General features: G+C 56.1%; 3 protein-coding genes across 3 annotated transcripts; all 3 read right to left on the bottom strand.

Moving 5' to 3' along the window:
• Positions 1 to 1,209: 1,209 nt before the first annotated feature.
• TRIM47 (tripartite motif containing 47) lies at positions 1,210 to 11,581 on the bottom strand. Its single transcript, XM_053994934.1, has 6 exons — positions 10,850 to 11,581; positions 9,069 to 9,164; positions 8,299 to 8,529; positions 7,008 to 7,203; positions 6,287 to 6,361; positions 1,210 to 4,879 (listed from the first exon to the last, which is right to left on the bottom strand). The coding sequence occupies exons 1-6, from the start codon at positions 11,579 to 11,581 to the stop codon at positions 4,254 to 4,256; spliced, it is 1,956 nt and encodes a 651-aa protein (XP_053850909.1). The 3' UTR covers positions 1,210 to 4,253.
• A 1,393-nt stretch (positions 11,582 to 12,974) lies between these two features.
• On the bottom strand, positions 12,975 to 17,661 carry TRIM65 (tripartite motif containing 65). The gene is made up of 6 exons (XM_053994673.1): positions 17,098 to 17,661; positions 16,376 to 16,471; positions 16,074 to 16,304; positions 15,609 to 15,780; positions 15,194 to 15,274; positions 12,975 to 14,083 (listed from the first exon to the last, which is right to left on the bottom strand). The coding sequence occupies exons 1-6, from the start codon at positions 17,542 to 17,544 to the stop codon at positions 13,554 to 13,556; spliced, it is 1,557 nt and encodes a 518-aa protein (XP_053850648.1). The 5' UTR covers positions 17,545 to 17,661; the 3' UTR covers positions 12,975 to 13,553.
• Positions 17,662 to 19,333: 1,672 nt separating this feature from the next.
• MRPL38 (mitochondrial ribosomal protein L38) lies at positions 19,334 to 24,646 on the bottom strand. Its single transcript, XM_053995084.1, has 9 exons — positions 24,556 to 24,646; positions 23,257 to 23,436; positions 22,625 to 22,753; positions 22,332 to 22,540; positions 21,918 to 21,990; positions 21,181 to 21,226; positions 20,696 to 20,854; positions 20,208 to 20,344; positions 19,334 to 19,923 (listed from the first exon to the last, which is right to left on the bottom strand). Exons 1-9 carry the CDS (start codon positions 24,620 to 24,622, stop codon positions 19,787 to 19,789), a joined length of 1,137 nt encoding a protein of 378 aa, XP_053851059.1. The 5' UTR covers positions 24,623 to 24,646; the 3' UTR covers positions 19,334 to 19,786.
• Positions 24,647 to 25,325: the final 679 nt, after the last annotated feature.

Raw genomic sequence — 25,325 nt, 5'->3', positions numbered from 1 at the left:
TTAAATTCCCACTTGATGTGCATTTCCTGTTTCGCACACTTGCAGATTTTTGATCCTGTTATTGGCAGCTTTCAGTGATGGAATCAAGCACATCCAAAATAACCCCTCTATACTGAAGTGTGTTAAACTAGAAGGACTAACCGGCTGCCCTGTAAACAAGCCAAAATCATGTCTGTGTCTGTCTCTCTCAGAAATCTGGGAGCAAGAAAATAGCTGTGGCATCTGCATGAAGGGTCTAAACTCTTACCTCTGTGTGCAAGTAGGAGGAATTAAAAAAATTAATGATTGCACAACTTCATTAAAAAAAAGGAACCTGCAAAACTGTTTGAAGGGCTCCCTCAGATCAACAACTGACAGCTGTATATTAATAATATACAAATAAGAGTATGTATTACCCTCTATTATATATTTTTAGATGGATCTGAGCTATTCCCTGGATTTGCAGCCCAGTCCTGTCTGAGTGCCTGAGAACCAGATGCGAATGGGGGGGAAAGCACAAAAACGACATAATGGAAACCAGATTTAAATAAATGCAGTGACATAATCTGTGTGGTTTCTTGGCAGGAAAAGAACAAGTTTGTGCTTTTCATATCCGCTTTTTCAATAAGCAGTAAGTTTCCCTTTTAAGAAACAGCCATAACAAACAGTTCTGATTCTTCTCCTATTAAAGTCAGGAGCAGAATCCACTCGGCTTCCACCGGAACGCCCAGATGGAGCATTGGCACCTCGCATGAACTAAGGCTCACCAAATAACATTTTTATCCTAACTCCAATTGACATTTGGGATTAAGAAAAGCAGCCTTCAGTTTAAAAAGATGCTGCTGTAATTGTCAGTATGTGTGTGAAGCACTAGACCTCCTCATCACACAGAAAACCCCGGAAATTTATACTCTAAAACTTAAAAACACTAAGGAAAAAATACCTAATCTGATAATCTTTTTTATTTGTAGGATAAGGACAGACATAGAAGAGAGAACTGAGACAATTCACTGTTTTGAATTGCCCAGGGCTGACAATTATTATTGGATTTTAAGGTTCTTCCGCTCCTTTTGCAATAAAAATGTGTATGTGGCAGAATTCCCTTGGACACACTTGGAAAATAAAATCTGTGTTATTTTATGCCAGATGTACAGGACACAGAAAAGTAAACATAAGATAATGGGACAAGTCAAATGGTTTGGTATTTAAAGGAAAGACAACCCAGGGCAATGACTGTATCATATTTAATGTCAAATCATAGTCTTTAACACCATTATATTATTCTGTTACAGTTTTTTCACACACTGTAAAACACCCTACAGTTACTGTATTTAAAAAATCCTAATTAAAAAGAGGAACACTCTGTGACAGCAGAAGTAACCCAGGGGAGCAAGGAAAGGCTGTTTAAATTGCTAAGTGCTGTCACCCATCTCAACTCATCTCACCCTGCGTTTAACCCTTTGTTTACAGCAAGATCAGGGATCCAGAGCTGGCAGGATGCACATTCCCTGATCGTTCCAGTTTTACAAATTCCTGGCAGCACAGAGCAAACTCTGACCCAGCTCCTGAGGGGACTGCTAAACCCTAATCCCTAAACCAGGAGGGTTTTTAGCACTCCCAGCCAGGATAAAAGCAAGCAGCAGGAAAGAGAGGCTTGGGCAGCGCTTCCCAACCGCGGCACATCCACAGGCGCTGCCCAGATGCTCCGTGGAGCTGCACCCATGAACCCACCCAAAGCAGCAGCACAACCATACACCGTGCCCAGACACCCCAGGGGCCTCTTGAGCTGCTCCCACATGGTGACAGAGTGGAAAGAGAGGATCCCTCTGAGCCTCCCAAGCCCTGAAGGAGGCCAGAGGTTTGTGTCTGTGCATTGGGAAAGTGGAGAGGGGTGGGATGAGTGGCTCCAGCGTGGGTTTCCCTGTGGAGCAATCAATCGTCCTACGGCGAAACGAAACAGGGCAAAGACCCAGATCTGCTCTGTTTACTCTGGCAAAACTCCTCGCTGCAAACTGTGGGAGTTTAGCCTGAATAAATGAGGTTTAGGTGCAGACGTGGGCCCATGTGGGAGATCTCTTCCTGCAGAGATGAAGGTTCCTTCCCTTCCTTGTCCTGCCAGGATGTGACCGTGCACGGGCTGTGGCACAGCTCTGCCTTTCTCCTTCCATCAGGAACTCCTGACGCCACGTTCTGCCCTTGTGCACAGAGCAGCCTGCTCTGTGTCACCGCTGACATCTCGTGCAAGGGCTGAGCTCTGCAGGGGCCGCTGGCGCCAGCCAAACAAAGAGGGTTTGGAGCTCAGGACGCAGAGAATGAATTCCCATCCGGACAGAAGTCTGGGCAGCATTCCCACCAGCCAGGAAAGGCCAAGATTTCAGCTGAATATTTCATTCTGGAAGCCCTACTGTTCCTTTTCCCACTGCTCGCAGCAGTTTAGGAGTAACCTCATGCAGGGGAGGAGAAGGAGGAGGAATTTGCAGACAGATCCCAGCAAGCCCCTTCCCAAACTGACTCACCAGCCTTGCCCCAGGGAAGGGGTGGCTGCTTTCAGACCCTTCATCCACTAAAATATCCTAATTTTCAGGGTACTGGCAGCTCTTTCTGCACCAGCAGAAACTGGCAACGCTGGCAAAGGAGTCACAGTAAAGGAGCTCTTTGAGCCTCAGCATGTAAACGTGGCTTTAACTTCAAACCTCCCAGATTTGTGCCTGCCTTTTATTCACATTTTTCCCTTGGCTCCACTTCAATATAGCACTATGATTTCCAGCTTATCCTTTGGGGGAAAAAAATATATATCATATATTTAGCTAAATGGGCTATTTGTTATTCCTGCTGGTTGTTGCATCATCCCTGACTCACTCAGGCCAGTGAAGAACCTGACCCTCTGTATTTTCTCTCCTGGTGTACATTATACAGCACCACGGTTCTCTAAAGCAAGCTTTGGGAGGTAGGTAGCAAAATATTCCCAGAAAAAATAAACTTGTGGAAAGGCACGCTGTGCTGAGACAGGGGCTGCTCTGTGCCGCCCTCACAGGCAGTATTTCTGTTTCCCTGATGAAAAAGCTCCCTTAGGACATGTGAACTGGCAGTTTTGTCTCTCAGCCTCGAGTTTCCACCTTTCCTGAAGGGAAGAGTGTTCCCTCTCGCTTGAGAGTAGTTTTTGTTAATTGTTACTTATTCCCAGAGTCCAAAGGGTCATTTAGTAGCTGACTGATGCTGCACCTTTATCAAGGCACTTAAAGCTGTCCTAGAACACTAAACCAGACCGTTTATCTCTGGGATATATTCACAGCACCTCTGTCACTTAAAAATCCCTAAGCTAAGGGGCAGATTTTCAGCTCAAGTGTGCCCAGGGCTCGTGAAGAGTTGGTGGTTTAACAGTACTAAAATCCCCCAGAACAATTGTGCCATCAAAAACATGGGGGAAAATTTGGCTGTAAAGCTTTGCTAAGAGTTACCAAAGAATGTGTTTACTTAAAGTACATCCTCAAAACTTGGTTTGTGCTGTTCCCTTCCCCACCTCCAGGTGGGAACAGTGGTGCTGCTTCTCGGCAGGAGGTTTCTCCCTTTCCCAGCTGGGCAGAGATCTTTGTTTCACATTTACAGCACTAATGGGTGGGCAGCCCTGCAAGGAGAGGTGCTGCATGACCCCAGCATCACCCCAGAACCCAGCCAGGCTCCTCCACATCCCTCTCCCTGGAGCACCATCTTTCCCATACCAGGGCACAGAGGTGATGGGAAGTGACCACGTCTGCTTTGGGGGTTCAGCTGATCCACACAGGGCTTGCTCCATCAAAGGCACTTCATGAGGAGCATGCAGAAGGTGTCAATGAGGCAGCACTTGAAAAAGCATCAGCAACAGAGCCTGGATAAGGCACAAAGCATCTGCACAAGTCGCCGGGGCAGAGCAAGCAGAGGTGAAGCACAGGGACTGGGCAGGTGGCCAAGGCACAGCTCTAAATCCGTGTGGCACTTCCAAGCAGCACACTTTACCAAGAAAGGCTGTCACAGTCCCTGATGTCCAGAAAGGGAAATCAAGGGGCAGGGAGCAGCACAGGGACTGGCCCAAGCTCACTCAGGGCACAGCTGGCACTCGGATCCAGCCCCATCCTGGCCCCCAGCCCTGCCCATCAGGAGGCTCCATCCAGCCCTGGGTCCCCAACAGTGCAGAGAGGAGGGAGGAAGGCTGCCACAGAGACAGACAGGGCTACCAAAGAGAGGTGGCCTGCAGGAGAGACTTCTGTGGGTCTGTCTGTGCCCCTCTCCCTGGGCAGTCACCGGCGCTTCAGCACCGACACACAATCCTTCTTCAGTGGCCCGATCTGCAGGTGGGCATCCACGCTCTCCAGGAAGAAGGCTGGCTTCAGCTTGCATGAGAAAAGAGAGGCAAACTGGCGGTTGATCTTGTTCTGGAACGGGTCAAGCTTCCCCTTGGCAGAAGGGGAGACCTTGAGCTGCTGCAGGCAGGTCATTTTGGAGTCCTTGACTCCGTAGAAGGTTAAAGCCTTTTCTGAATACTCCAGGAAGACGCCGATGGTGTGGAAGAAGGGCTGCTGGATGGCGCACTCGAAGCCACCGAACCAGGCCACGTAGTTCTGGCCGTTCCACTGCAGGCAGCAGGACCTGTCGTTCCTGCCCAGGCGGCCGTGGTTGTAGGCCTCCCGCGGGTCGAAGTCCTCGGCGATGACCCCGATGCTGACCCAGCCGTCGATCAGCTCCACCTCCCAGTAGTAGTTGCCTCTGTTCATGAGGTTCAAACCCAGCACCTGCTCGCAGTTGATGAAGCGGGTGGGGCTCTCCGGGTAGGGGATGGGGCACAGCACCCGTTTGGCCCCCTTGGTGCCGAACAGCTGGATGAATTTGTCAGCTGTGTCGCTGTCCAGGTCGATGATGAAGGCAACTGTGTGGGGCAAGAGGGAGAAGTGAGCATGCGGAGGGAAATGCAAGGAAATCCTCCCTGCCCCAGCCTTTGATGATGAGCATGATCCTTTCTGACCTTTCCTTCACTCTGTCCCCTTGTTTCCAAGTCCCATGGCAAATTTCAGTCAATGAGGATGAAAGAGCTGATACTTCCATAAGCAGGATGAATAGAGGTAACTGGGCAGAGGAGAGGGCAGAGGGGCTGCTTGATGAGCTAAATCATGATACCAGACATTGGAGAATCCACCTGACAGACTGGTGGTAAGGAAATCTCATGTAAAAGCATATTTCAGGCAACCGCAGATAAATGCACTTGAGAGAGACCCCAAGAAGAGAGAACAGCCAGGTATTCCACAGCTACAAACAGGCAGCCCCCAGCAAGTGCAGCTATGGGCCATGGGAGAGCCATTGATGGATACCAAACAGAGGGGATGTCCAAGGAAGTTCTTCCAGGGAACAACTCTGGGCATGGATCACTATCAACTGCATTGCAGTCTGAACCATGGCATGTCTCAGTCTGACAGCAGAAGAGCACACCCTCCTTGAGCCCAGGTTTTGCTGCTCTGAGGCAGATGTTGTCCCCTACAGACATGTGAGTATGTGACCCCATATCCCCTGTAAGGCTGGAGACACACAGGTGGGTTGTGGGAGCTCAAGCCCAGCCCTGCACCCTCCAGCCTCAGCCTCTCCTGCCCCACTCTGCTCCACCACTGCATGATCCCTGTCATTCTGCTGCTGCAGACAACCCTCACCAGCCCAGGGTCCTGCAGCAAACAAGGCAGATGCACAAACTCTGATCTAATTTAAAGAGGATTCAATTTGCCAAGGGCTGGAAAGCAGCAGAAATTACACAGGACGCCTGCAGTGCCCCTGGGACAGCTGGGCAAGCAGAACCACAGACAAGGGAAAAAAGCCATCACCTAACCAGGCTCTGACTGTTGTCAGGAAAGCCAGGAGGCTTCCCTGTTAGCCAAGCAGAATTTCCTCTGCTGGTGGCAGCGCTCCCACAGCCGCTGGATCAGCGCCGTGCAGGCGGGAAGGAGAGAGGAAAGGGAAGACGGGCCTTAGCAACAACCCAAAGCAGAAGTCCCCCACCAAAATAAATAAAATACCACCTAAATCCATGAAGAAGTGAAGAAGAAGGACTAGTCACTGCCTTAAAACCTCCATCTTAGCTTTTATATATATTACTTTATTCTAAAACCTTAAACTCTAAGTTTTCTACTACGTGATGTTACACACTTCTATTGAAACTACACACCCATAATCCTAATTCTATTATTTAATTTTGGAAGTCTTCTCCACAGCCTCAGGTTAAATGTAGTGTTCTCTTTCAGCACAGAAAGCCCAAAACTCTCAATATCCAGGGTTCCAACAACCCACTTACATTTCAGGAAATAATCACGGCTCTCCAGGCAGGCAGGATTGTTTGACTTGTCTGGAAATCGGGATTCGGCCAACGCTGCCGAGACAGGGACAGAAGGGTTTGCATCAGCAAAGGAACCAAACCACCACCAAGGGGGTTACTGGAGCATCGTGCCCTGCCCCTGATGGCACCCAGCTGTCACAGCCCCAGCCAGCATCCCCACTCCCCCTGCACATCCCCAGTGGCTTCCACACAGGAAAGGACAGACACCACTTTTGTCACCCCAGGGAGGCAGGCAGCGGGGCAAGGAACCGGCTGCAATTCCCATGGGCATCCAAGAAAATGAGAAAGGAGCTAGCTCAGGTTAACTGAGACAGCTGCCACATCAACTCTCTAACCCTGGCATGTGTGGGAGCCCACAGTCTGCCCCATGAGGAGGTCTGTCTGTCCTGGGAAGAAGAGTTCCCTTTCACAGGAGGCCACTTTGGCCACTTGCCCCCTCCCACAGGGCCCTGCCTAACTCCCAGGCTGTTTGTTGCCTCTCCAGTCTCCAGTCTCCATGGAAAAATTCACAAAACCTCAAAGAGGCGTAAGCCCAGACAGGGATTGTGCAACGTGCAGGGAACCCGTGCTGAGCAGCTTCTAGGGCTGGAAGGACAGGGGCTAGCGCTCACACGGGCCATGCAGGGAAGAGGGAAAGGGACAGGGAACCATCCAGGCGAGGGGCCAGGTGAACACAAACCTTCCTCCATCTCCTGGCAATTCAATCCATCAATTCCTTTCCCCTGCAAGTGGTTCCACTGGTTTTTGCAGGCAGTGGACAGCACATCCTTCATGGCGCCCACTGCTTGGGTGCACTTGGTGAAGTTCAGCTCTTTCTGGAAGCTCAAAGGTGGAGAGAGGTTTTCTTCCATGGCTGCTTTCAAGGCCTGAAATTCCTGATCCAAAAAAGACGGAGTTTCAGGAGGTTTCAAACAAGCCAAAGTTGTCTCTTGTTCCAGAACCCCACCCAGCCCTGGAGGATTTGGGATCTGGCAGCTCTCAGGACTTGGCCCAAAGACAGCATATGGGAGGAGAGCGCTTTCCCAGCCACGTGTTCCTGGCACCTTCTCTTCACTCCCTTTCAAACCAGGCCCACCTCGCATGGAGCAGCATCTCCTCCCTAAAATGTCTCCTCTTGCTGGGCTGTCAGGCAGGGGGCAGGATGCTGGAGGAGGCAGTGGGGCACCCCAAACTCTTGCTCTCCCCCTCACCCAGGTACCCGCTCTGGGCAGCACATCAGCCTGTCCTGAGTCACACACAGGACAGAGGTGGGGGTGTGTCCCAGATTGAGAAGCAAGATGTTTTCTATTGCCATCTGTGTAGCAGTTGTCTTCTGTTAAGGGAGCAGTTTTCCATATCTCTTTCACAACCAATTCTCCCTCTGGGAAGACATCTGCTGATAATGAGCTATTGAATGTCACTGATAAGAACTGTAACATCCCATTGGGAGATGCTCTGCCCAGAGGGAGTAGCCAAGCATTCCTACCTGGATATAATCTGGGTTTTGGGGACATCAGAGACAGCCTTCCTACAGGTTTCTAACAGGAACAGCTTGAGGTTTTCCACTGGACCTTCAGAGGAAGACTACACCCTTCTACAGGATCACTGCTCCAACAGAACCACATCTGCCACTCCAGGAGGGCTGCAGCCACTCCAATTTGGATTGCTACCAACACGCTGGCCAAAGGGGTGTCAGGTTGTATTCTGACTCTGTCTGTGGTTTTTTTCTTTTGTGTTATTGCATGTATTTTGTTTCTTTTCTCTTTTCCTAATAAATTGTATTTCTGACTTGGAGTCTCTTACTGGTTTTGCTTTCAAACCAGAACAGGGTGGTTGCCTGTCCCCCCTGGGAGAGGGGAGGGGAGAGGGCTGTGCCAACAGGAGTGAGATTCAGCAGCCTGCACATCCCAGGGTTCCTGGCCCCCAGCTCCATGGGAAATGGGACAAAGCCCAAAATACAGCATTGTCAGCTCCTCCTTGCTCCATCCCACCTGGAGGAAGTAGATGGTATCAGTGCTGGGGACATTCTCCAGGCTTTGCTTGCACTGTGCCAGCTTGGCTCGTCTCTGCTCCTTCCAGCGGAGATCGGCCTCGGCCTCCCCGAGCATGGAGCGCTCCTCATCCTCGATGAACCCCATCACCTCCTTCTGGAAGGCTGCCAGCACCTCAGAGGCCTCTGCAAAGAGCTTCTCGACCCTTTCCCTCTCCTTTGTGGCAGCACCCTGAGTGCAGGGAGAGAGGTGTCAGGTCCCACAGGTGAGGGTGCAGGAGGGCCATGTTTGTGCTCTGCCCAGCACCCAGTTCTCAGCTTGGTGTAATCCCCCTGACACTCCATCACCCCCTTCACCCAAGAACTCAGATCACTTCACAGTGCATCTGCCAAGAGACCTGACTGGGCACTGCCACTTACTGCTGCACCACATTTGGTGTCCCCAACCAGGAAAGTGACGTGTTTGCACAAGGGCCAAAGGGGACAACCCCCCCATGAGCCTGGGGAGACAAGGTGCAAGAGCCAGAAGATGCCCTAGCATGGTCCTTGCCCTGTTCCTTCTTCCATGTTAAAAACTAAAGCAGTCAGAGATGCCAGGAGTGTTAGCAGAAATGAGGAGAAAGAATCCTCAGGGATCTCTGCCAGGATCACCATGGTGCTCCTGTGAGCACCATCTTTACACCCCATGCACCCCAAAATCTCACAGCCGCTTCTCCTCCACCCCCAGCCCAGCAGAACTGCACACCCAGAGCTAAGCCATTGCAGAGTCACCTTAATGAGCTCCACCATCTTCTTGGCCTGGGTGATGGTGACTGCCAGCTCCTCCAGCTCATTCTCCGCATCGCTGAGGAATTTGGCTTGTTGGGCCTGCAGACATGAAGGACAAATACTGAGCTTTACGCCCAGTCCCAGTGGGAACCACAGGGCATTCAGCCTCTCCCTAAGCTTGATCCACAGACCCTCTCTGACCATGACCTTGCTACCAGGCTTTGGGTGAAGGATGCAAGGGGAACCATGAGTTGTTTTCCTGTTTTCCTTCCCTGCAACATCCAACCTGCAAACATCCCTTTTCACTCAGCTGGAAAGTGAAAGGGTCGTGTCCAGCTCCACATTCCCCACCCTGGTCCCAGCGGAAACCAAACAAAACAGGAATTTGAAAGCAAACCCATCAGGCAGTGACTGCAGCTAAGCAAGTGCTCTTAGCGAGTACCCAGGGCTGGGAAAAATCCACCTGGGTTTGGTGCAGAAGCTGAAAGGCAGGCCTGAAGCACTCAGAAACTCAGCACAGAGTCCCCTGGAGGTTTCTGTTTAGGAGTAAAGCAAACCAGCTCCAGAGCACAGACTGCAAAGGAAGCACCTTCCGAACACGGCGTTTCCTGAGACGCTATTGTTGGCTCAGCCATTGCCCATCACGAGGACGGGTCCCTCGGGAGCCAGGAGGGCACTCCCCAGCCACGGCAGCTCCCTGCTGATGCTCAGCCCCCTGGCCCTGCTCCCTGCAGTGCTTGTTCCCGGGGAGCAGCTACAGATGCTTTCCCCGTGCATCCTCGCAGCGCGAGGGCGGTGGCCGAGGGCAGTCACAGAGGTCCTGCAGGCGACATTAAGCAGCGCCTGCCGAGGTCTGACAGCTCCTCGGGGCTGGGATTACACACGCTTTCTATTTTAAGGCACCTCATGACTAATAGTGCCGATAAAAGGGTTTTCCTGCAATACTAGCAGCCCGTCAGGAGGGGGAGCTGGTTTGGGGCTGGGCGCCTCCTTGGAAAAGGCAAACTTTCCCAAGGTCTCCAAATGCCTCATGGCCATGCGAGATGCCACCACACTGTGAGCCTCACAGGTTCCCATCTGCCTGAAGCCCCACAGAGGCCCCACACTTTCAAGGCAGCAGTGCCCATGAAGGCGGCACCACGTTGGGACTGGAGCCCCAGCTCCTGGGAAGGCTCGTGGGCGTGAGTTTAGGAGGTGACTCAGTCACATCTGGGAATGGGAGTGATGGAAAAACCCCCGCTGCCAAAACGGCAGGATGCAAAGGGCTGGGGGAGCGGGAGCGGCGTCCGGGCCGGCTGCCAGCGCGGGCAGAAAAACCGCCTCGACGGAGCTGTGGGAACGAGACGGGGACGGCGGGTGTCCCAGGAGCGCGGGGGTGGCCGCTGTGGGGTGTCCCAGGCAGCCTCGCCTCGCCACAGCCCTACACCCACGGGATTGCGAGTTCGGCTCCGCAGCGGGAAGAATCCCCACGGGATGCCTGGCAGCGCCTCTGCCTCGATACCCGTCCCCATCTGCGCATCCCGTCCCAGGGGTTCCCTGATGGCGCAGCACCCTGTCCATATGTCGGGATGGAATCCCCCGAGGGGTGAGAGTACAGCACCCCCCACACATGGCATCCCACCAGGGCTGCACCTGCACACACCCCACGTGGGGGCTGGGCTCCCCGTGAGGACCTGGGTGCAGGATGGGATGCCGCACCTCATAGCACCCACGACACCCCCACACCAGGGTCCCACCCGCAGCACCCGCGGGGGGACCTCCGCGCCCCTCCCCACCCCACGCACCTGCTTGTGCTCTCGCTCCTGCTCGAGGGGCACCACGTCGTGGGCGCGATGCTCGTGGGCGCGGCAGCGGGCGCAGACACAGCTCTGCTCGGTGCGGCAGAAGCCGTCGAGGGGCTGCAGGTGGCGGGGGCACAGCCCCTCCTCCAGCCGGCGCAGCGGGGCCACCAGCCGGTGTGCGCGGAAAGCCGGGGCGCGCCGGTGCGGCTCCAGGTGCGCCCCGCAGAAGGACGCCAGGCACACCAGGCACGACCGCTCGGCCGCCACGCGGGACTCCGGCGGGCACACATCGCACAGCACCACGGCTCCTTCCTCCCCCGCAGCATCCTCCTCCTCGGCTCCCGGCGCCATCGGGGACGCGGCGGCCGGGGACGTCGGGGACGCGGCGGCCGAGGGCGACGGGGACGAGCCGCCGGTGGCGGCCGCCAGCAGCGGCAGGAGCTCGCACAGGGCGCGGTTCTTGCAGAGCCGCAGGGCCGCGGGGACGGGCTCCTGGCACAGCGGGCAGCGGGCGGCCCCGCCCGCCCCGCCGCCGTCGGGGGGGCCTGGCCGCTGGCGGAGCGCCTGCAAGCAGCCCTGGCAGAAGTTGTGTCCGCACGGCACCGTCACCGGGTCCCGCAGCACGTCCAGGCAGATGGGGCAGCCGAGGGGACCCTCGGGCAGCCCCGGAGCCGCCAGCGCCAGCCGCAACGCCGCGGCGGAGGACGACGGGGCGCTCCCGGGCGCAGCATCCATCCCTGAACGCCCCGGCCGGCCCCGGCCCCGGTCCCAGCCCCGGCGGAGGCGGGCGGCAGCCGCGCCCCGCCCGCCCGCTCCGCCTCCCCGCGACCGCAGCCGCGGCTCCGCTCCCCGCGGTGCCCGTGGGGGCTGCTGCGTCCTCGGGGCACTGACCCACAGCATCGACCCCGGCGCCCGGTCCCAGGCACTCGCCGTCCTGGAAAGGGTCTCACCCCAAATGGGATCTGCTCCCATCTGGTCCCTGTCCCTGGCATGGGCTGTCTTCAGGGAGATCAGCCCCGGGGGGATATCACCCTGCTGAGGATGTGCTGCCCCCCACCCAGGGTCTGCCACCTCCTAAAGGATCTGCCCCACTGGGATCTGGGCCCTCCTCAGCGTTCTATTGCTAAGGGGAGCTGCTGACCTTCCCCAAGTCTCCCATCTGGGGAAGCTGTTGCCAGCCCATTCCAGTCGCCCTCCCAAGGACCTGCTGCTCCCCTTGAGCATTCCTTCCCCCTCTAGGACCTGCTGCTACTCCACTGCTCCCCAGGTGCTCCCCACCCTGGGGCCACATGGAAGGTCCTGAGCCCCTCCAGTGCATAGGTGCAGGTGCTTTCCTGCCAGCCCTCGTGTCCATGGACCTACACCAGCCTTCCCCATGGCCAAAAAGGGCTGCAGTGCCCAGGGCCTGGCTCAGTCACTGTCCCCTTTTCCTCTGGGGTCTGGCAGAAACTGGCAGGCACCAGAGAGGGCTCAAAGACCCCAAAGTGCTTTTAGAGTGAAGATCTGCCTCACGAGATCTCCGGACCCCTTCTGTGCAGGATACACAGACAATTTTTGGACTTGGATAAGTTCCCAGGTGCATGCTGGCCCAAGGCCTCACCCAAGGACAGGGCTGCGAGGAGCAGGGAGGTGTCGAGTGAAGCAGGAAGCACAAGACAAATAATATCTGTTCTTGGAGAAGGGGATTGAACCTTTTAAACTTTTTGTCCCCAAAGGAAAAAATGATGCGATTCATTCCCCAGGCATTCACATCCCCAGCACTTTTGAACCCAGTGCCCAGTTTCACCCTGTTAATCCTCACCAGCACTCCCACAGGAGCGGGAGGAGATATTGGACCTGCAGTCTCACCCTTGGAAAAACATCAATGAAAACTTTGGATTTTCTTCCCTGCCAAATCAACCTTGGAGCAGAGCAGTAGGAAACCAGGTTTCATTATCAGAGTGCTACAGCAAATAAAGCACCTTCTGGCTCTGCTGGTCACTCCAAAGGTTGGTCAGAGGCCCCGTAGGGACACAGAGGGGCAGGATGGAGCCCTGCAGGGATGGCTGTGAGAGCAGGGGTATCCAGCTCCCCCCACCCCCAATGCTGCGGGGTCCCACATCTCCCAACAGCAGCAAGGTCAAACCAGTAAGAAAATAAAGCTTTATTGGGAAAAGCAGCATCGTACAAAGAGCTGCAGCGTAGAACCCTGAGAAGTTGCTCTGCCAGGTCTGAGAACAGCATGAGGAAACCAAGAAGGGGCTGGGGGGGGGGGAGCAGGACCTGCCTGCATGTGAGGCTGTGTGAGCACAGAGGTCCCTCCAAATTGTTTCAGAGCACCCCGTGGCAGTAGCACCTCCCTCTGGGGTCCCCCTCATCCCAAACCTTCCCCAAGTTTGGGGGTTTGGCAGGGATAGAAGAAAGAGGAAAATCTCATTTTTTCACCCTCCTTATCCCCCATTCCCTTGCTCTATTTGCAGGGGCAGGCACCCATGGTGAGCTCCAGCCCTGCCATGTGTCACTAGTGTGATATTTGCATATCACACAGGTTTGCAAATCAAACAGGTTAATTTACATGTCTGTCCCCATCAGCTCTTGTTAAAACACTGCACTCCACACCTGCCTCAGCACTGGGGTCCCACTGCACCACGACAGCCTCACTGCAGCTCCACTTTGGCACCAGCCTGGGCTTGCCAGCTTTGCTATGGCTCAGCGTGCTGGCTCTGGCTCAGTCCCTCTGGCACAGTGTCACCACTCGCCCCTCACACAGCCAAAACACAGGGTACAGGGGCTCAGTGAAGACACTGTGGAAGGAGTGGATGAGTTTTGTCTTCTCCCCGAGGCCATAGAAGGAGAGGAGCCCCTTGCCATAATCCAGGCTGACCCCCAGGTTCTTATAGAGCTGCTCCTGGATTTTCTGGGCGTGGCCCTTGTGCCAGGCCAGGTAACAATCCTCCCGCACCTGCAGCCCCCATGAGCCCCCGTCCAGCCCGATGTTGAAGCTGTGGCGCTGCTGCTGCTCCCGGGGGAGCCCCCGGTAGGTGACCCCCAGGATGACGGAGTGGCTGGAGATCTTCACCTCCCAGTAGTGGTGGCCGGGGCCGTAGCTCTGCGTGCACAGCACCTGCCAGGGCTCGAAGCGGGGGCCCTGCCCCTTCCCAGGGACGGTGCCAGGACTGTGCTTGGCTTTGCGGGCACCTTTGGACAGCTCCAGGTACTTGTTGGCCGTCTCGGGGTCGAAGGTCAGGTTGCGGTGGTCTGCAGGGAGCAAGGACATGGATGGGGCTGAAATGCTTCATCAGATCTTTATGCCCTCCCAGCAGTGATGGGGTTTAAATTCTGTAGGGCTGGCTCCCGGAATGGAAGGGAACAGGGTGTTTGGAGGGGAAGGGTAGTGGGGAGGATGCAACACCTGCCCTAGAGGGAATGGAAAAGCCCAGAAATAGCTGTTGAGGCAGTGAGACACGATGCTTTGCACAGTTCTTGCACAACCAAGCTCACAACCGAGTGGCCATTGTGAGCACAGTGGCTCTGTGGCCATTTTGGCAGGGATGTGCTTGGTTTTAAGAGCAAAAAGTACCAGTGTGGGTTGGGAGAGGGGGAGAAAACCAGGTGTTAAGGGGGCAAATATGGTATTGCAGGGAGTTACTCTCCTCTGCATGGGCTGTGATAGCTCCTGCTGTGGGCACTCCCTGGCCACCAGAACCCCACCTTCCTCTCCCAACACCTGGGCTGGGCAGCTGGCTGGGCTCCTGCCCGCTGCCTATAAATAACAGGGGGTTCCTATTAATAACCTTAAGAATGTTCTGTGGGGCCCGATGGAAGGAATTCCTACAGGTCCCATAGGCAACAATTGCTACCTTGGCAAGAGTGACATGACCAACATGGCCTGAACATTACCCAAACCTTTTCCCAACAGGGAGGAGATGGGAAGAGGAGCACAGAGGGATTTCCTAAAAACAGGAGATGGCTGGCCTGGGGAGGAAAGGGGACATGAAGGACTATAGCTAGGAATGCTGAGGCCATGTCCCTGGATAGAGAGCAATGGTGCAGGCAGGGCTCTGGACTGGGGCTGTGCCATGCAGAGCAGTGACTGATCCAATACCAGACAGCCTCAGTTCCATGGGAAAGCAGTTCCTGGTGCTCCTAATCCCCCTAATGGGTCCTTTCTCATCCCAGCCCATCTACCCTGCCCTTAGACCAGCCTTCTCTGCATTTAGGGAGATACATTGGAAGAACCAGGGAAGGAGCTCCTGTCCCTGCAGCCACAGCCACCCTCCTCCTGGGAAGGAGCCTGGCTTGGTGACATCTCGTTGTGCTGGGGACCCCAGTGAGGTGCTGTCCCTCCAGGCCCCCTGTGCTCCTTACCCTTCAGAAGCTCAGCTCGGAGCTGGCACTTGGGGAGAGGGTCCACAGCCTTCACCACCAGCTCCTGGGGATGCACTGGGCCTGTGGAGGATGGAAACAGGCATTTTGAGTAATGCCACCCAAAAACATCTTTCTTCCTGGCTTCATGGGAAGGAAAGGAGAAGGAGGAGGAGGAGGAACTCCACTGTATCCACAGCTGGGAGCAGGCATGTGCCACCATGGTTCAGCATTCCCAGCAAGGAGGGGCCACAGGGAGGCCACCCGGCTCATCCCACTTCATCTACTGACCAGTAAAAATGTGTCCCATCCCAAACCCCTGTGCCCAGCAGCTGTGTCCCCAGCAGTGACACAGGCCAGGCTCTTTTTCAGGATCACTCAGAGCCCTTCAAAGTACCCCTGAGAGCAGGAGGGTTACCTTGGCCAGCAGGGTTGGGGGCTTCGGGGGCCACACAGGCAGGCAGGTCCTCCAGCAGGAGCCTGGAGATGCTGGTGAGGATCTCAGAGATGGGCTTGATCACAGCAGCCACATCAAACTCCACGGGCATCAGCACCTCTGGGCTCTCCAGAGGTGGGAGCAGGGGGAACTCCTGCGGACAGACACACAGACACCATGCACCAGTCTGGGGAGGACTGTGCAAACCCATTTGCACTCATCATGTCTCCCCAGTGGGCAACAGGGGCATCCCAGCATTGCCCACATAACTTTTCAGAGACCCCCAAAAACCAGGTGTTTTTTTTGCTCTTTCCCACAGTCCCAGCACATCCCTGAGCCAAACTGAGGATGCGTTCCCAGTGGGAATGGGTTGGACCTGATTCTGTTGTCATCAGAAGGGTGCAGGCCCAAGCAAACGGGAGGATACAAACAGTGCCAGAGTGGTACCTGCAGGAAGGTCTTGTGGTCAGGGCAGGCCAGCAGGCTCTGAGCCCTCTCCATGTGCTGGCCAAGGACATCCAGGCGGTCCTTACACAGGTTCCAGTTCTTGTCCACGTGCTCCAGAGCCGCCCTCTGCTCTTGCTCAATCCTGGCCACTGTCTGACACTGGAAATCCTCCAGAGCTTTCTTCAAGTGAGTGAATTTGCTCTGAATCCCATCTTTGAGCTCAGAGCAGTCCTGGGCAGGAAGAGCCATGAGAATCAGCATGCTCCCACCCACAGGCCAGCACAGGGAGGCTGCAGGGTTACCTTGATGCTCTCTGTCTGCAACTCCAGCTCCTTCATTGCCTGTTCAATCCTCTCTGATTCCTCCTGGGATTTTTCCAGGGATTCTTCCAAAAAGGTCTGTGAAGGGAGGCATAGAATAACATTAGAATAGAATAGAATAGAATAGAATAGAATAGAATAGAATAGAGCAGAACATCCAAGATCATCGAGTTCAACCTGTAACTGTACACCCTCAACTAGCCCAGAGCACTGAGTTTCATATCCAGTCATTTCTGCCAGTCATGTCCAGTTGCACATCCTGTGGAAAAGCCCAGCCCACTGCTGCCCACCTGGCTCCCAGGACCCTCTCAGGGCTGCAGGACAAGGCTAACAGGGAAGGAGGCAGCTTGGGAAGGGGACTCAATGTCAGGATAAGAAATAAGTGATTTTTTGTGCTGCCTTTCACCCCTTTTTTAGCTGTTTCCTCTAGATCAGAGGGTAACAAACACATGTTATCATTCATCTTGTGCTGCTGGATTTACCCAGCTCACTGCTGTTCCTGGAAACACCCGGTTTCTCAAGGAGCAGCCAGGCACTGGTGGCACCTCCCTGGCCAGCCCCGTGTCCAGCTGAGGCTGGGCAGTCTGGCACACAGAGGGACATCACGTCCCTGCAGCAGGACACGGGGCAGTGGAGCTGGATGTCGTGTGTGCCTGAGCTGTCACAACATCCCGTTTTCCCGTGGCCCCAGCCCTGTCACCCACCTGCTTTTTGGCTCGTTCCTCCTCGAAGAGCACCCGCCGGTGCCGCTGGCAGTCCCGGACGGTGCAGATGCAGCAGATGCAGCGCCGCTCGTCCTCGCAGTACAGCTCCAGCGGCCGCCCGTGCTGCCGGCACAACTCGGCCGGGGCCACCTCGCACCGGCCCGCGGCCGAGCCCCGCTCGTCACTGTCCCGTGCCAGCTCCACCACGCTGTGCAGGGTGACATTCTTCTCCAGCTCCGGGCACCGCTCGAAGCCCCTGCGGCACTCGGGGCAGGTGTAGCTCGCGTCGGTGCCGGCGGGCACCTGCTTCTGCTTGTCCCAGTGGTCGCTGATGCAGCGCTTGCAGAAGTTGTGGCCACAGGGCAAGGTCACGGGCACCCTGAACAGCTCCAGGCAGATGGAGCACACCAGCTTCTCCTCCAGCTTCTGAGATATGGGCGATGCCATCCTGCCTGTGCCGGAGACCGGGGCGAGAAGACGGGGAAATAGAAACTCAGCGCAGAGGAAGAGGAGGTGGTGACGCTGTGCCCAGAGGCGGGGCAGGGCTCCCGGCCAGACGCACTCCTAAAGTGACACCCGGTGGCTGTCCCCTGGTCACACTGGCTGTGCCACAGGCTGCGGAGGGAGGATTGGAGCTGTTCCCCGTGGAGAGGGAGGGCTATGAAGCACGGTGGGAGACTCCGGAGAGGATGGAATGCTGCAGTGACAGCACGGGGAGACACGCAAGAGGCTGACAGGGATCAGAGCAATGTGTATTTCCATGAACACGTTTGCCGGGCACACATCCATGTGCAATTGGATTTTCACTCCTTTACTGCCTTTTGAGGGAACTTCCAGGCATCCTCAGCTCTGCCAGGGCTGGGTCCCTGAGCTGAGCATGGCAGTTCCCCCTGGCACAGGGCCCCCTGTGCAGAGCTCCTGCCTGGGAACCAGCAGAGAGGCACCCACTGCTGCTGCAGCCACGTGTCACCTCCCTGTGCCGTGGCAAGGCTGTGGCACACGCCAGCACCACGTTCTTCCCTTAAACCAGAGTTCCTGCTGTTTGCCATGTCCCCATGCACACCCACCACACCTTTTCCTATGAACTTTCTTGCAACACCTGTGCACATCAGCACCCTGAAACGCAATAAAGATGCCACCTGGGCCACCTGTCCCTGCTCAGGTGGAGTCTCCTGCCTGGAGGCCAGTGTGGTGCCTGTGCACTGCCAACCTTCCCCTCATTGTCACAGTTCAGTTCCAGTTTTCCCAGCCCAAGCCTTATCTCTGTACCAGGCCCACGTGCTATCTTGCTCACGTTCCCAAGCTGCTGGGACAGCCTTGTTTTTCCAGCCTCCCCTCATGAGCAGCTTCCCTTTCACTTGCACAGGTGAGGGCAAGCAGGGAGCAGGTGGATCATCCAGACCAGCTTCCATACCACATGCAGGCTCAGAGCCACCCTCCTGACCACAGAAGACTTGGGATATGTCACAACTCCCTGCATGTCCCAGCAAGCTTCAGCTCCAAAACATTCCTTTGGGCTGCATCTGTCAATTCTGACCAAATATTTAAAGCCCAGAGAGGCTAACATGACCTGTGTGTCTGCCTGGAACCTGTGTCTCCACTGTGGGCACCTCCCCAGTGGACCCACCCCAGCTTAAACCAGACCCCAGAATCCTTCAGGCTGGAGAGGAGTTCAGGGGGCTCTGGAGTAACTGGTAACAACCCTGAGCACGGGCAGCAAGGGGGCACATCAGCCCACTCTCAGCTGTTTGCTGAAGGCTCCAATTTCCTGGCAGAAGGAACCTCAGAAAAAGTTACTGGGAACCAGAGCTGAGAAGAGCAGGAATATGTTGGTATGTCAGCAGGAATATGTTGGTATTTGGAGGTCCATGTGAACAGGAGATGCACAGCAGAGCAGAGGCTCTCCAAGGCCTGGGAACAGGACCAGCAGCAGCAGTGCCAGGCCACCAGCAGCAGCTCTGCTTCTGCTCACCTGCCCACACCAGGTACATCCTGTCCAGGGAGAGGGGGGAAGGAGGCTGAGGTCCACGTGCTTGGGTAGCTGAAGCGACCTCCACAAACACTGACCTTGTGCAGGTTTACCACCTGTGTAGCCACACTATTCCCAAACTACAGCATCCAAGAAGGGAAGTGACTCTGGCCAGTGGAAGGGCTGCCCATCTCCCCTGCACCCTGCTGAGCTCCCCAGCTCTAGGCCAACTGGCTGGGGTAACAGACTCTTCCCAATAAAGACAGCTTTGCCAGCATTGCTCAGAGAGTGTTTAATCAGACTCATCTCTCCAGGAGGACTGCACAAATAAAATCTGACACAGTCCTGAACCTGTGAGAGGAGAAAATCCAGGCTGGCCTGGCTCTGTTTGTTCCATAAACAGGCAAAAGAAAAACGTTGATCCTTGCAGGGAAGCAAGGCAGATCGTCTCTGGGAAGATGCAGCCTGCCAGTCACTGCTCAGCTCTGCTGCAGAATCAGGAGCAAGGGTTCAGCCTGGCCATGGATTCACTTTGAATGTTCTCATTAAGCAGCTTCTTGACCACGCAGTTGCCAGCCCTGTGAGCACCCAACGCCAGCTCCCAGCACAGAGGAACTGAGAGCTGAGGGGCTGAGACTTGGTCATTTCCCTCCTGAGGCATTGAGGGGAGCACTGGAAATCCAGGAGCCAGCATCCCACGGACACAGAGGGGGACAGCTCCTAGTAGATGCCGTAGGTGGGCTCCTGTGTGTCTCGGTACCTGTCCAGGTACCTCAGGGGCTGGTGGCGAGGGAACTTCACCTGCGGAGGGTGGTAGGGGGGCGGCCGCACGAACTCGAACACGGGCTCCCTCATGTCTGCAGAGAGTGACAGGGTCAGCAGGGGACTCACATCTGAACCCCACACCCCCCATCATTCACACAGGACCAGAGCTGCTCAAACATGCCCTTGGAGTTATTTTAAAATCCTCAGCCAAGGATTAGGGGTTGCTCCTTCAGGCTGCTGTTAGTTTGGAGGAGGATGGCTCAGGAAGGGCTTAGTCTGTGCTGATCCTGGACAAGTGCCAAGACCAAGTAAGAGCTTGCAGCCACAGGGCCATGTCCCACCCACAGACTCCCCCTTCAGCTTCCCCATTCCTTACTGAGCAGCTGATGGAAGGTGGAAGTGACAGAGCTGTCCCACTGACACTGGAAAAATGCCAGCCCTGCCGGGGTCATGGCATCCTTATGCTTTCTGTAGAAGTCAAATGTACTAAAGGTTCTCATCTTCAGGCTGTAGCTGGAAACAAGACACAAGCACCAGGTGAATCTCTCCTTGCAGCAATACCCTGCTCCACATCACCCCAGGGCATATGAAAGAGGTGGAAAAGGAAGCCACTAAGAGGAAATTCCCCAGTGTCTTCAGCTCCATGCATGTTTCTGGGCAGGACAAACCACTCTCTAACAGCCTGGTCTGTAACAACAGGACTCTGCAGCGCTGGGATTGTGACTGCAGAGGACACACAAACCCAAAGCAGCCCTGGAGAACTCTGCAGAGTGACAGGAGCTGCTCCTCTAGTGCAGTGACAGATACACAAACCCCACAAGCAGCAGCAGCCAAGCCCAGCTCTGCAGTGAGCAGAGGAATTACCATGGTGCCGGCCGAGCGTCCTGGCTGAAGTCGATGGGACCGTGTTGCTTGAAGAGCAGGAAGATGAAGCGGTGGTAGCCCGTCCCCATGGCAGGGAAGGGGGGCAGGTAGTGGCACATCTCCTTACCAGCCTTGAGGTCACTGCCTGGGATGTTGGTCCTGAACACAAACACATTTACACTCATTTCCCTCCAGCAGATTCATCCAGGACTGCAAATCCCTCTGCCATGCTGTGATGTGATTTCTGCCCCATTTGATAAGGGAACAGATAGTAGAGACTGCTTTCACCACAGGAAAAATCCCACCCAGTGACTGGAATGCTGAACAGCAGCAACATCTGCAACTCCTGCATCCATAACAAGACCCAGAACATAGGGCTGAAGGAGCTAATGGCAGGAGCACCAGGAAAAGCCATGGATTCTGAGCTGTTGGAGGAGTTTCTGCCCAGCCCACAAGCAGAGAGCACATGGCTCTGATGTACTCACACCAGCCAGTGGAGGTATTCCGAGTCTGCATCCCTCAAATGTCCATCTGCCAACAGACAACAGGGAAAAGTGACTTAGGGACACCCTGGTGCCAGCATCCACCCCAAAGTGAGAATGCCCAGACCTGCTTTGACCAGAGGGAGCAGCTCAAGACCTCCCAGCATTCCTTCCTTAGCAGGAAAGGAACTAATTCCTATAGGACTGAGTTTAAAATGAGGAGCAAGGAACTCTGTAGATCTAATTCCAAGATTCTTGAAATCTTCTTGGGCAGGTGCATCCTTCACTGTGCCTTGGTGTCTCAAGGTGAACAGTGTCAGCAAAGCTGCCTTCCAGGCAGACTGCCAAGGAAGATGAGCTTGGAGGTAAACAAAGATGGGAGTCAGGAAATTGTTTCCTCTATAGTGTGACACAGGTTCTGTTGTGTCACTGTCCCTTCTCTCAAGTGCTATGGACTTGGGGAGGCTGCAATCTTTCCTCCATATATAATGTGTCCCAGTCTAACAGATATAACATCACAGAATCACAGCACAGTTTGGGCTGGAAGGGGCCTTAAAGCTCATCTCATCCCACCCCCTGCCATGGGCAGGGACACCTTCAGTAGGCCAGGTTGCTCCAACTTGGCCTTGAACCCTTCCAGAGTTTATTATCTCTGTGCAGCCAAAAGAATCAGGAGTTAACCAAAAGCTGAGTGAAACAACCCAGTTTAAACATGTTCCTTTAAAGAACATGCTGCTCACCTGGATTTGTGAGCAACAAGGTCCAGAGGGAGCCTTTGTCTGCCTCATATGACACTGCAGGGGGACTGGAAGCCTAAAAGAGCAATATAAAGAGAATGTGAATCACTCACACAACAGCTTCCATGAACTGTGTCAGGGCAAGGCTTGGACACAACACAGACTGGGCACTGCCAGGCCACTGAGGAATCCACCTGGAGAGCCCCAGGGCATAAATAACCATCAGCCTCCTGCCAGACAACCTACAATCACTCTTCCTATCACATCCATAAAATACACCCATAAAGTATTTTCCTTCAGCACAGAGGAAACACCCTTGTAAAAGGCATCTCCTGGAATGAACCATGCCCATTGGAAGCACCTGTCAGAAAGAGGCTTCCCAGGGGCTGCAAGTCGTTCCCAGCTCCCCTCTCGCACCTCTGATGGAGTCACCATGTTCCCATAGTAGACTGGCACGAGGTCCTCGTCCTCCTGGCTGTACTGCACCCTCAGGGCGACCCAGGGGGTGAAGGTGGCCCCCTTGAACAGGTCCCGGAACACCCCGCAGTGCTTGGCCACGCGCTGCTTGTGGAACGGGCCACTGGTCCTCTCCCACTCAGCCCTGACCTCGTCGAGGGGAATGAGCACTGCAATGAGAGAGGGAGGATGCAGAGGCAGCAGCTGGACACCCAGAGCAGCTGGAGCAGGAAGGGAGGTGCTGGGGCACTGACCAGTCCGGAGCCGCGCCGCTCGTTCCATCTCAGCATTCTGGCGGTTCTCCCTCAGGATCCTCTTTCTTTCCTTGAGCTCCTTTGCCCGTGATGGCCTCTCATGTGGCAGGCCGATGTCTGTCTGGGGCTCTTCAGGGAGGGGTGGAAAGAGAGGAGGTGAAACACGTGAGCACCCAAACCACCCAAACACAAACCCCTGCGAAACGTCTGAGAGTGTGAGACAGAGACTTCCAGAGATCAGGATCACAGAAGGGTTTGGGTTGGGAGGGGCGCTGAAGACCATCCACTTCCAACTCTGCCATGGACAAGGACACCTCCCACTAGAAAAGATCTGAAAGGACAATCAGGCCTTGATTCTGTCCCCTCTGCACCTCCTTCCCCAGCCCACGGCCCTCCCATTCCCAGCTGTGTTATCTGCTGCAGGCCTGAAGCTCTGGCTCTTTGCTCTCTGTGGCACCCCCGGGGCTCCAAGGAACCACTTCTTTGCTCCGTGTCTTTTGGCAGGTCCTGGCCAGCCTCCCTCCCTCTGGAAAACCCCTTTTCCCTGGAGACATCTGCCCTCCGCACAGCGGCACGCGGGACAGGGCTGAGCCTGTGCCAGGGCGCCTCAGGGGGCGGTTGAGGCCGGGTACCTGCGGGGGGGTCGGTGTGCTGGCGGTAGGTGTTCCACCAGCGCGGCTCCCGGCTCGCCCGCTCCGCCCGCCGCAAGTAGCGCGTGAAGCTGCGGTACTTCGGCAGCGCCTCCAGGTTCCCCACGTCCACGTCCTCGTTGGGCATGGGCCCCAGCGGGGCTGCCCTCTTGCAGAGCAGGGCTGGGGGAACACACATCCCAGGGGCTCACAAGGAGAGGAACGAGCCTGGGATGGGCAGAGCGTGGACAGGGCCACAGCCATCCCCACCTCCCACAGCCACGTTCATGGAGTCACAGGATGGGCGAGGCTGGAAGGGACCAGAGTCACCTGATCCCACCTCTTGTTCCAGCAGGCTCATCCCAGAGCACAGGACTGTGTCCAGATGGCTCTGGAATATCCCCAGGGAGGGAGACTCCACACCCTCTCTGGACAATCTGTTCAGGGCTTGGGCACTGCACAGGGAAGAAGTTCTGCCTCGTGTCCAGGTGGAATTTCCTGGGCACCACTTGGTGTCCGTGGCCTCTGGTGCCGTTGCTGGGCCCCCTGGAGCGGAGCCTGGGCCCTGCTCTGCCCTCCCTGCAGACAGGGACACGCAGGGACGAGGGCCCCTCAGCCCCAGCACCCTCAGCCTTTCCCCAGGACAGAGATGCTGCAGTCCCCAGACCACCTTGGTGGCCCTCCACAGGACCCGCTCCAGGAGCGCCGTGTCCCTCATCCCGAGGAGCCCAGAGCTGGACCCTGCTCCGGGGGAGGCCTGGCCAGGGCTGGGCAGAGGGGCAGCATCGCCCCTGACCTGCTGGAAATGCTCTCCTGACGCACCCCGGGACACCGGCGCCTTCTCGTGCCCTCGGGCACGGCGCTGCTCACGGACAGCTCCTTGTCCACCAGGACCCCCAGCTCCTTCCCCACAGAGCTGCTTTTCCAGCCGGTCAGCCCCGGCCCGTGCTGGTGCCTGGGTTGTTCTCCGCAGGTGAAGGACCCTGCACTTGCCTGTGCTGAACTTCGGGCAGGTCCTCTCTGCCCTTCTCCCCAGCCTGCCCCGGTCTCTCTGAAGGGCTCACAGCACTCTGGGCTGTGGGCCGCCCCTCCCAGCTTTGTGCCATCAGCTGAGGACGCATCGACCCCTCACCCAAGTCACTGAGGAACAAATTAAATAACACTGGGCCCAGTATTGATCCCTGGGGGACACCACTAGTGACAAGGCCTGGCGTTCGGGACACAGCCGTCCGAGAGCACCCTCCCCTTCGCCCCCCCTTCCCCGGTGGGTTTCGGGGCTCCCCTGGTTCTCCCGTCTCTCACCGGCCGTTCCGAAGCTCCGCCCGCCGCGGGCCCCGCGAAGCGCCGCGCTCAGCAGGGGCGCCGCCATATTGTGCGCCGCGCTCAGGGAAGGACCCCGTTGCCATCGTGACGGGCGCTGCGCCGCGCAGGCCTGGCTTGGAAGGCCCGCCCGCCACGGGGCCGTCCCTCGTGGCGCCTGACCCAGGCGGTCCCCGCAGTGGGGCTGCCCCTGGTACTGCCTGATTAGAAGCGTCCCCTCAGCCGCCGCTCTTCCCTCGCCCCGGGCTCCCCATCCCCGCTCTTGCCCCACTGAGGGGAGTGTCCCAAACCTCCTTCGTGCCGCGGGCAGTGCACACCAAGGCTGAGTGGAGAACGAAGCCGGTCCTGCTCCTGCCTTGTTGGTACTGGAGTTCCTGCCGCCCGCAAATCCCCGGGGATCGTCTGCCTCTGGTGTTTGATGAGGCGCAGGCCCTCCTGCAGTGGCTTTCACCTCACATGCTGCCTCCCTGTGAAGCCGTCCCCAAAAGGTGGCGTTTTTAGGAGTCCATCGCTGCCGTCAGCGATGGCACAGCCCGCTCCTTTCAGGACTCTGCAGGAACAGAGTCGCTTACAGGGTCATGGCTTGGCACTGAGATTGCTCCTGCGCCACAAGAGGCTCAGCACTTGTGGCAATGGCACCATCGTGTTGCCCAAGGATGGGTGAGGCTGCAGGGCAGAGTTTACACACTGCTGACCCTGAGACACAGCAAATCACGCCAGGTTGTGGCATTCAGGCGTTATCACCAACCTCA

Source organism: Vidua macroura, chromosome 19 (genome assembly GCF_024509145.1).
Source record: "Vidua macroura isolate BioBank_ID:100142 chromosome 19, ASM2450914v1, whole genome shotgun sequence".
In the NCBI taxonomy this organism is placed as follows: Eukaryota; Metazoa; Chordata; class Aves; order Passeriformes; family Viduidae; genus Vidua; species Vidua macroura.
Note: the sequence above shows the minus strand (reverse complement) of the source record. Positions and strands in the feature narration are given on the sequence as shown.

Excerpts from the sequence above, each read along its gene's own strand:
- MRPL38 (XM_053995084.1), bottom strand. The coding sequence starts at position 24,622 with ATGGCGGCGCCCCTGCTGAGCGCGGCGCTTCGCGGGGCCCGCGGCGGG. Across the intron at positions 21,991-22,331 it reads ACATGGTGACTCCATCAGAG|GCTTCCAGTCCCCCTGCAGT; the intron begins GTGCGAGAGGGG and ends TTGCTCTTTTAG. Across the intron at positions 19,924-20,207 it reads CACCTTCCATCAGCTGCTCA|ACATGAGGGAGCCCGTGTTC; the intron begins GTAAGGAATGGG and ends CACTCTCTGCAG.
- TRIM65 (XM_053994673.1), bottom strand. The coding sequence starts at position 17,544 with ATGGCATCGCCCATATCTCAGAAGCTGGAGGAGAAGCTGGTGTGCTCC. Across the intron at positions 16,472-17,097 it reads AGGAACGAGCCAAAAAGCAG|ACCTTTTTGGAAGAATCCCT; the intron begins GTGGGTGACAGG and ends CTCCCTTCACAG. Across the intron at positions 15,781-16,073 it reads ACCACAAGACCTTCCTGCAG|GAGTTCCCCCTGCTCCCACC; the intron begins GTACCACTCTGG and ends GTCTGTCCGCAG.
- TRIM47 (XM_053994934.1), bottom strand. The coding sequence starts at position 11,581 with ATGGATGCTGCGCCCGGGAGCGCCCCGTCGTCCTCCGCCGCGGCGTTG. Across the intron at positions 9,165-10,849 it reads AGGAGCGAGAGCACAAGCAG|GCCCAACAAGCCAAATTCCT; the intron begins GTGCGTGGGGTG and ends TCATGTCTGCAG. Across the intron at positions 6,362-7,007 it reads TTGCCAGGAGATGGAGGAAG|CGTTGGCCGAATCCCGATTT; the intron begins GTTTGTGTTCAC and ends CTGTCTCGGCAG.